Source organism: Micropterus dolomieu, linkage group LG05 (assembly GCF_021292245.1).
Source record: "Micropterus dolomieu isolate WLL.071019.BEF.003 ecotype Adirondacks linkage group LG05, ASM2129224v1, whole genome shotgun sequence".
NCBI lineage: Eukaryota > Metazoa > Chordata > Actinopteri > Centrarchiformes > Centrarchidae > Micropterus > Micropterus dolomieu.
The window spans coordinates 289,256-298,038 of record NC_060154.1 but is presented as its reverse complement, the minus strand read 5'-3'; the positions used below and the strand labels follow the sequence as shown (position 1 = coordinate 298,038).

At 43.6% G+C, this 8,783-nt stretch overlaps 1 protein-coding gene across 1 annotated transcript in view; it reads right to left on the bottom strand.

Annotated features, from left to right (window-relative positions):
- Nucleotides 1-1,458: 1,458 nt before the first annotated feature.
- LOC123971350 (FRAS1-related extracellular matrix protein 1-like) overlaps nt 1,459-8,783 on the bottom strand; it is a 42,734-nt gene continuing 35,409 nt past the window's right edge. Inside the window, exons 12-20 of the mRNA XM_046050106.1 lie at nt 8,338-8,467; nt 8,182-8,254; nt 7,791-7,940; nt 7,067-7,401; nt 6,411-6,452; nt 6,164-6,325; nt 4,364-4,482; nt 3,322-3,407; nt 1,459-2,080 (exon numbers count right to left, since the gene is read on the bottom strand). Coding sequence (XP_045906062.1) covers nt 1,872-2,080; nt 3,322-3,407; nt 4,364-4,482; nt 6,164-6,325; nt 6,411-6,452; nt 7,067-7,401; nt 7,791-7,940; nt 8,182-8,254; nt 8,338-8,467 — 1,306 coding nt within the window. The 3' untranslated portion in view covers nt 1,459-1,871. The remainder of the gene's footprint in view (nt 2,081-3,321; nt 3,408-4,363; nt 4,483-6,163; nt 6,326-6,410; nt 6,453-7,066; nt 7,402-7,790; nt 7,941-8,181; nt 8,255-8,337; nt 8,468-8,783) is intronic.

The window sequence follows — 8,783 nt, the reverse complement described above, 5'->3', positions numbered from 1 at the left end:
TCGCAGACATCTGGGGCGAGTAGTGGACTGCTGAGTGCGTTTTTATGTGTGTGAGAGAGGGAGATGTTGAATCACATAATAAGCAATGATCTCTCTCTCTCTCAGTATTTATTTATCTCCGCAGGTAAAATCGGTAACTTGTGTGTCAAAAAGTGTCAGCTTGGCTTGATACTTCCTGTTGGACACTAAACACCAACAAAACAAAGTCTATGTGGTTTTCTATTAAAAGCTATCTGAAACAGAATCCCTGAATGTTAAAATTAAAGGTGAGCTTACTGAACAAGTACCGGAAGTGAGGGATAATTTTAGACTCCCAGTTGAATTTTAAAAGTCGCACTAAAGAGATTTACAAATCGATTAACCTTACCTGTTTTAAGATAAGAAAATGCTTCACATTTGATCCCGGCTTGATGTTTCTAAATGCAATGATACTTTCTCATCTGTCTTACGGTTTAACTACATGGTCCAACCAGTCAGTGATTAAATCTATGGTCCTGTCTTTACAATGGAGCCTTCAAAACCCTGGACAAAAAGGCATCACTGTCGCAGTTTAATAAAAGATTTTAAGTTTTGCAAACTTTGATTTTCATTATGTAAAGTTTGTATTTAAATGTTTAAATGGACGTGCTCCTCAGCCTGTCTTTAAGTACATTAAGACACTACAGAGCAGCGGCAGATCCACCAGAGCTGCTGCAAGTGGCGACTGTAAAGTTTCATTTTGCAAAACTTCCTTTTGCTCAGACGGCCTTTTCTGTGAAAGGAGCAAAGTCTCTGAACTTGTTACCTAAACACTTGAAAACTGCTGCAAACTTCGCCACTTTAAAAGAGAGGCCAAGTCCTGGTTGGTTCAGCAACAAACTTATACTCATGTCGAGTCTATTGTGTTAGTGTCACATGTTTTCCATTGTATTAACCCTTTTTATCTTGGGTTATACTGTAATGTATTGTTTTATACTTCATCACTGTTTTAATGTTTTGTTTCTTTAAAAGCCCTTCTAGGGACGGGCGTTGCAAATTAGCAACTGCTAAAAACACTATTGAGCACACATTGGATTGCTGTTTTCAGTTTATCTGTTAGGTCCATCTGCCCCTAATAAAATAAACCATAAATAAATAAAAGGTTGTATAGATGACAATATAAATTTACATCAGTTTCATGCAAAAATTTAAAACCAGAGCTGGAGGAAGTATTTGGATTTGAAGTACCAATTCCACACTAAGTAAAAGTATTTAAAAAATGTATTAAAGCAGTAAAATGTCTGTTGTACTATTATATATCTTTTTCCTCCATTAAATTGATTGATTGTAAAGATTCTGCCCAAAGTGACACCTTCACAACGCTTGTTGTGTCCAAATCTCAACGTTACTAACAAACATTACAGTTAATTATTCAGAGGAAAAGCAGCAAATCTTGATGACAGAAGCTGAAGCAATCAAATGTTTCACAGGAAAAATGACTTCAACCGTCAAAATAATTTATTTTCTCTCAATGAATTAACGGATTAATGGACTAATCATTTCAGCTGTGCTTAAACGTAATTCATCACATCGTCTCTGACTTCTGGTACCATTGTTTCATTTTAACAAACATATTTTTAAGCTCTCTATACGTTTTGTATAAAAATCTTAACTTGTAAAGTAACTAAATCTGTCAGATGAATGCAGTGAAGTGAAAAGTAGGTGAGTAGAAGTAAAAATATAAAAAATAAGTAGCTTAAATTCTGAGACTCAGACTCATTTCTGTTTGTGCAGCAACCTTTATCATGACAAAAATATGAAAACTAATGTACAGAGCAGCATCATTGCGTGTCATTAAATATGACTTGGACACGTTCACAGAGGTCGCCACGACTGGTAGCAGTGACCACGTCTCAGTGAGTGTGAGCCGACGATGAACAGATGAATGCGTGTTGAGTTTCGGGGGAGCAGCTTGTGGAAATCCAGCTTCTTGGGTTTTCAACCAGCACGCAGTCCGAGCCGACGCCAGGCTCGCCGCGGCCCGCCGGCGTCCCCTTCAGTCTGGAGGTGGACGCTGACCGACCGTCAGCCCACATCCAGCGACTCGAACCTCCAGACAGACCTGAGGAACAGGAAGAAGAGTTAGAAACTGACCTGTATTCATGCAGAGGTTTCTTCATATCAGTCAGATTCACCAAACACTCAACCACACAAACTTCTTGTAAAATGCTCTTTTCAGTCTGAGGAATGGCACCTAATTAAAATAATTAAATGTGCTCTAATGCTGACTGCACACTAGATGATAATTAGACCAATTTGCCCCCCCCCAACAATCGCCGGGGGGTTGGCGTGGACAGCATTGCTCAGAAAAGTTGTACTTGGGGAGCCTCTGACCAGAAACCTGCAGCAGCTAAAGAGAGCGGGCTGAGCGTGGGAAGGTTTCATTCACAAAAATGTCAAAATGCGGAGCCTCAAGTAGCAAAGTGCAGACCTAAGGCAGCAGATGAGAAGATTTTCCACGTTTACAAGCTTGTTCTACAGCACAAGGCTGCTCAATGAAACAAAATTTGTAGTTCCTTCATGCTACACACAAACCATATATAAGGTGTAGGCCTTTATTAAAACATGGTAACATAAAATAAAACAATATAGTTATTTATATAGCCTACATACACCCACAAAAGTTTCATGTTCACAATAGCAGAGTTAGTCGTCGCATTAGACAACCTGAAACTATTCAAAAACACTATATGGAAAAAGCTGAACTGTGAGGGAAATGTTTGATGTAAAGTTGGAAAGCGGCCCACGACTGATATGAGATGAGGTCACGTGACAGCGACTACTTAATGTTACAGCCTGCAGTAGGTGATACTGTAACAGAGGCCTGCAGAAAGACTCTGAGGCAGCTGAGTGAGTCCAATAGCTACTGAGCTGTCGAAGCTGCTGTGAGGAAACACGGCAACAACAATCTGCAAATCTAAAAAAAACCTCAGCCATGATGGTGATGATGACAATACGGGGAGAAGAATATTCATTTTTCTTTAGTTCATTTCTTTATCATATTTAAAATTCATTCAGTTTAATTCTGTTCTTTTGTAAAACAGATGTTTCCTCTCTGTGGAGAGAGTCAGGCTGCGTCCTCATGACTCGTTCGGTCTGGACCCCTCGTGAGATTTAATTCGTAACTCAGACAGAAAACTGATTAATGCAACAAATTTTCTTAAAAATCACTCGTACTTGTCACATAAGAGCAAATCTTTTGGTACGAGCGGTTCTTGGGCGAGGCCTGTAATTGTAAAAATGTGAATTCATTGGTTCTGTCACTCGGGCGTTCAGCGTGTTGAGATGAAAGAAGCCGCTCACCGATCCAAAACGGCTTCCTCCCTGCAAACTTCCACAGCCAGGCCGTGTCTCTTCTGGACCGCACGCTGCTCAGGCTGCTGTTAAACCTGACACACACAAATGTTACCGTATGAGAGTCAAACACACATCTGAAGGCCGTGTTCACACATACAAACACAGCTACATAAAACATGCGCAGGCGCCTTAAATTTAAATAAGCATCATAATCGAGGCCGCTGTTGCAAATTAGACAGTTTTCTGCCCAGAAAGGCAACTTTTTATTTGACTGAGCCGGTGAAAATAATTATTATAATAATGCTGGAACTTTTTGCTGGAAGTCCACATAAAGCTTCTGAGGGTGTATCAACAGGCTGTTCCGAGGTGTTTACTGTAGAAATGCGTTTCATTTCCTGCCACCGCTGCAGAATAACCAAAGAAGGTAACGAAGAAATTTAGGTCAGCAAAACTGAGAAATACGATTTTTGAGATTCTGCGACGACTTTCAGGGAAGTTATTCTGCAGCAGTTGAAGGATATGAAGCCTTGAGAGTTGGAACAGTCTGTTAATCCACCCTCAGACGCTTTATCTGGACTATATTAAATATATTATATATATTAATGAAGGCAGACAGAGCAGCTGCTCATCTGTTGATCCTACAGTGAAATAATGAACTAAACTCCTTCATTTAATTGTTAATTTTAGATCTGAAAATGTCTGTTTTGGTGACGTAAACGTTGTTTTTAACTTTGGCAGTTTGCTTTTGGAAAAAAAACTACTTAGATTTACATACAAACTACAAACAAAGGGGGCATTTTAAAACTTAGTGTAGCTGCGATAAAACCATTATAAAAACACATCTGGTCATTAAAATTAAGACTTTTTGTAAAGTTAAAGATTTAGAAGATAAACATGAAGATACATCGTCGTTGTCGTTCACAGATAAAAACTTGGTGAGTAAAATGTTATCATAACCAAAAGAAATGATGCATGCAACTATGAAAATAAGGTTGCAGGAAACCGTTCAGAAGAAAGAAGTCGGAATGATAAAAAGTGTGTTCTTTACACCAGCGAGCAGGTCCTCTCGGCGCTGGCCCAGCTGGCCACAGACGAGCTGAGGATGTAACAGCGTCTCCTGTAGTGAGTCCAGCCGTCAGGACAGGAGCTGCTGATCGACTTCCCCGTCTGAGCAGACAAAGACAGAATTATCACAGCAGAAACAACCAGCGGTCCAAACTGATTAAAACGAAGCCAACTGGGAGAGAGCCGCTATTTACCGAAGCTCCGTGACCGTTTTAGTTTGGTTTAATCTTCATACGGTTCATTTAACACTGTAAAACTTTAATTAATAGCCCAGGCTTTGATTTTGAACTCACCCGGCCTATATTCGGACCGGCCTCGCACAAAACTCTTGCTCAGCAAAGAAGTAAAAATAGGCTGCTATCACACTGTTTATTTCAACTAGTATGAATATTACTTGTATAAAATTAGGATTGGATATTAGTTAGGAATCATTAATTTAATCTAGGCCAACCTCATGCACAGAGAGAGACCGACCATGCCGGCAAATGTGAATGAATTCTACTTTGGTGCTCATGGTTCCTGTAAAAGTAACTTAATGTTTAACTTGTGGAGAATCTAACTGATTCAGCGGGTTCATATTTACATGCGTTTAAACATCTGTATTTGCAACCAAAGCAGCTTAGAAACAGCTCAAGCGGGCGACCCAGTTAAGCTGGAACTGACTGGTGACGTCTGTCTTTAGCAGAAACATCAGTGCACTTATCAATCCTCTATTCAATTGACAGCAGCTACATGAGGAAAACACGGGTAGTCAGTTGACTGAATCATTTTCATTAAAGCTTTGTACGCTCACAGTGAAACTAGAGGATCTGTGAAAATGTTGTTCACAAGTTATAAAGACATTAAAAGTTGGGAGATTTAATGTGATTTGAGCGGCTGTCTTTGGGGTTTGTGCTTCACGAGGAAGAATAAAAACAGAAAAATGGAGGGACTGTACTAACTACACCTTCGCGTACGTAGGATGGCGTCCACGCGTATCCTGCGTTCCTATGGAGCGTAGGTTGTGCACGTCTCCAGGAATTAACGCTACGCGAGATGCAGTTCAGCACATGAACGTGGGGACGGTGTGTCGACCTGACCGGCAGGTCAGCAGCAAACTCCTGCTCCGCACACCAGCCAGGAGGCGGCGGTGTGCAGTTGGTTTGCCAGCCAACATTAAACGCAAAAGAAGAAGGTCAGACTTAAAAAAGGAGGTTTATGGCAGGATGTTTAGAATAAAACTCCTGGAGCTACTCCGCAATTACTGTTATGATGTCTCATTAAAACTACAACCTGCTCCAGTGTCGCCATGTTTGGTTTGTTTTAGGGTCGTCCCCGACTAAGGATTTACTTACTCGAATCAGAATCAACTGTTCCTCGCAGGACTATTTAAAGTAGCCGGCTATTTAAAAACGATAAAATATTCTGTGAGATTGACAGTTGAATCAGGCTCCGCCCATCGAAGCATCGAATCTTTGACTATTCGGTGTCAGCCCGAGTTTGTTGGAAATTCGGAGGTTGTCAAGGAAGATGATCTGGTGTCGGCGAGGGATGATCCAGTCCTGATCTGCCCCCCTAGTGGATTCAGGTTTAATCCTCCCGGTACACGCAAAGAACGCAGGCTGTGAACAAAGCCGTTTGCGTCGCCGACGCCGGTCTTCGCCTACGCATTGCTAAAAGGCAAGTATGTCCGGGGCTTTAGGGTGAGCTCTTGAAGTGTTTTGACATATTTAATAACAGAAGTGGAAGTCGGGTTGATTTTCAGATTGAAATGAATTGATAATGTCAGTGTGTGTGTTTGTACCTTGCGCTGGCGTAGCTCTGGATGGTGTCTGGGTCCTGGATGATCCATCTGAGGAGGGTCTCCGACCGGGAGCTCCTGCAGGAGGGGGCTGTGCGGCACTGAGCTCCACCCGGCACCACCCGGCTTCAGCTCCTCCAGCCGGAGAGGAGTCAGACTGTGGAACTGATGGAGGAGGAGGAGAACCAGGCACTCATTAACACAGTGTGTGTTTGTGTGTAACTGTGGATAAACAGACCGGGAGTCTTACCGTCCAGACCTTCTCCTCAGACCTCCTCTCTGACAGATGCACCTGAAGCAAAATAAAGATGAGATGAAGGTCACGTCAGCATCACAAGACGTCTGACGGGTCAAGAAACAGAAGCATTCAGACAACAGAAATAAGACTTGTGTTGTCATTTTCTGGGATTATCCGGTAGCAGACAGTCCATCCAGGATTTTGCAATGTCACGTTTGCTATCAGTGCCCAACACTGGTGACACCAACATCTCACATTTACCTACAAAAATAACAGCAAAGGGGACGGTGAAGACCAGGATCCAGATGTTCTTCACCAGAGCGGGAAGCTGTTCTGCAGAACGTGCAGTGCTGTGACAAACACTTTGAGAGAGAACGTCACAAACACACGGTGGACGTCAGAGAGACACTGAGACACAGGCTGCTGCATCCGATCAGCTGCAGGATCAGCTGGTTTAAAAGGGTCAGGGTCAGGGTCAGGCCCGCCAAGTCCTGGAGGGGCTGTTTAACGATTCAACTACAATGTTGAAGTAAAAAAAAATCCCATCTGCCTTTGGCGTTTTCACTTTTTCCCTCAATTTTATCGCAACGCCCCAAAACATCTCAACATTCAGCTTTATCTTTTAGAAAATCCTGGAGGGACTGACCAGAGAGGTAAGAAACACTCACCTTTAGTCCTCCATGTCTGACCCTGTGCCCAGTGCCCCCAGTGCCCCCAGTGGCCCCAGTGGCCGTCCCTGGCAGCTGCCTGCTGTGGTAGTGGATGTGGCTGTAGCTGGGGCCCGCCTGGTCCTGTGGTTCCCCCTCTCCGTAGTCCAGGTAGGGCCGTCGGTTTGGCACGTCGCCCCGGGGAGGGTGAGGCTGGTTCTCCCACAGCAGCTCCGCCTCGATGTCGGTGACGGGGTCTTCCTCCTCCGGTTTAGGAGGGTCAGGGAGGCGAGGAGGAGCTGGGAGTCGCCTCTTGTCCTCCTCCTCCACCCTCAGGTCATCCGGATCGCACCGTCCTGATCAGACAGCAAAGAGAGTACTTTTGTTTTTCTTTGCAATATATTATTTTATTTACTACGTACAAGACAAAAAAATCTGCAAAATATCTGCACACCTGCACTCACATGTGACCAAAAGCAAGTGTAAAGGAGATCCAGCTCTTTTTTATTCTTTAAAGAGAGACAAATACACAAAAAGGAAATGTTTCCCCTAAAGAAGCCTGCTTCCCTCCCAGAACACGTTCAGAGGAAACATTAACCCGGCACATAATTATTAAAAGAGCCCAAACATGAAAAAGAAGCACAACAAACAGCGTCAGCAGCCCGAGGAGCCCAGGAGAATCACAGAAAGTGGTCTTTGCACAGCAAGCAGTGCACAACTGTGTTCACAAACAAAAGATCTTTACCTCCTCTGGGGTCGATGATCTCGACACTCGCGGACGTCCTCTGTCCCAGGACGGCGTTTTTGGGGTTTTTCAGGGTGACGGTGAAGGTCTCGTGGTTTTCCTCCAGGCCGTCGTCTATCAGGTAAATGTTCCAGGTTTTCACGCTGACTCCTGAGCAGGAGACAGAGAGACGGGATGTTTAGGTCATCAGGAGGAGCCAGAGCTGCTGATCTGACGCTTACAGCAATGCACTCTGGGACTTCTGGTTGTGCTGAAGCTATTTCTCTTTTTGTGAATTCTTAGCGCTTGAATCTTTGATTCACCCTGGAGAGTTTCATGTGCATCACAGTTCTGATCTAACAGACGTTACATAACGCAGAGTGGACCTGAACAGAGTCCAGTAGAGTCAGACCTGGGTCAAACTGGATGAGCCCGGCGGTGCTGTGAGTGAAGTCTCTGCCCGGTTTGGCCGATCCTTCCTCCACCTGCACAAACAAACACTCATTTTAAAAGCCAACAGCATCCTGCAGCTCACAGAGTCTGGAGACAGCGGAGGGACCAGGCGTACCTGGATGGCGACGTACGCCGGGTCGATGCTCTTCCCGCTGCGCTGGATCTGGATCTGAAGTGTCCCCGAAGTCTCACAGGTTCTGTAGCAGGTCACTGACAACTCCACCCGAGACCAGGACAGCTCCAGTCTGCAGGAGACACTCAGCTGAATCCCTCACGTACCGAACACAAAACACACTGAGACACACAAAGTACTGTACTTAACAATTTTGAGTACTCGTACTTTGAGTATTTCCATTTTCTGCTACTCAGGGAAATATTTTACTTTTTATAGCACTACATTTATTTGAAAGCTACAGTTACAAGTTAATTTGCAGATTACTGATAGAATAAAATATTTAGTCCTGGGCAACAATTAAAACTTTTAATCGCGCAGTACAGTACTAACATAAATATTGCCCATCCACATCTTGTAAACAGCTCTGTTAAACGGCGGCTTGGTTG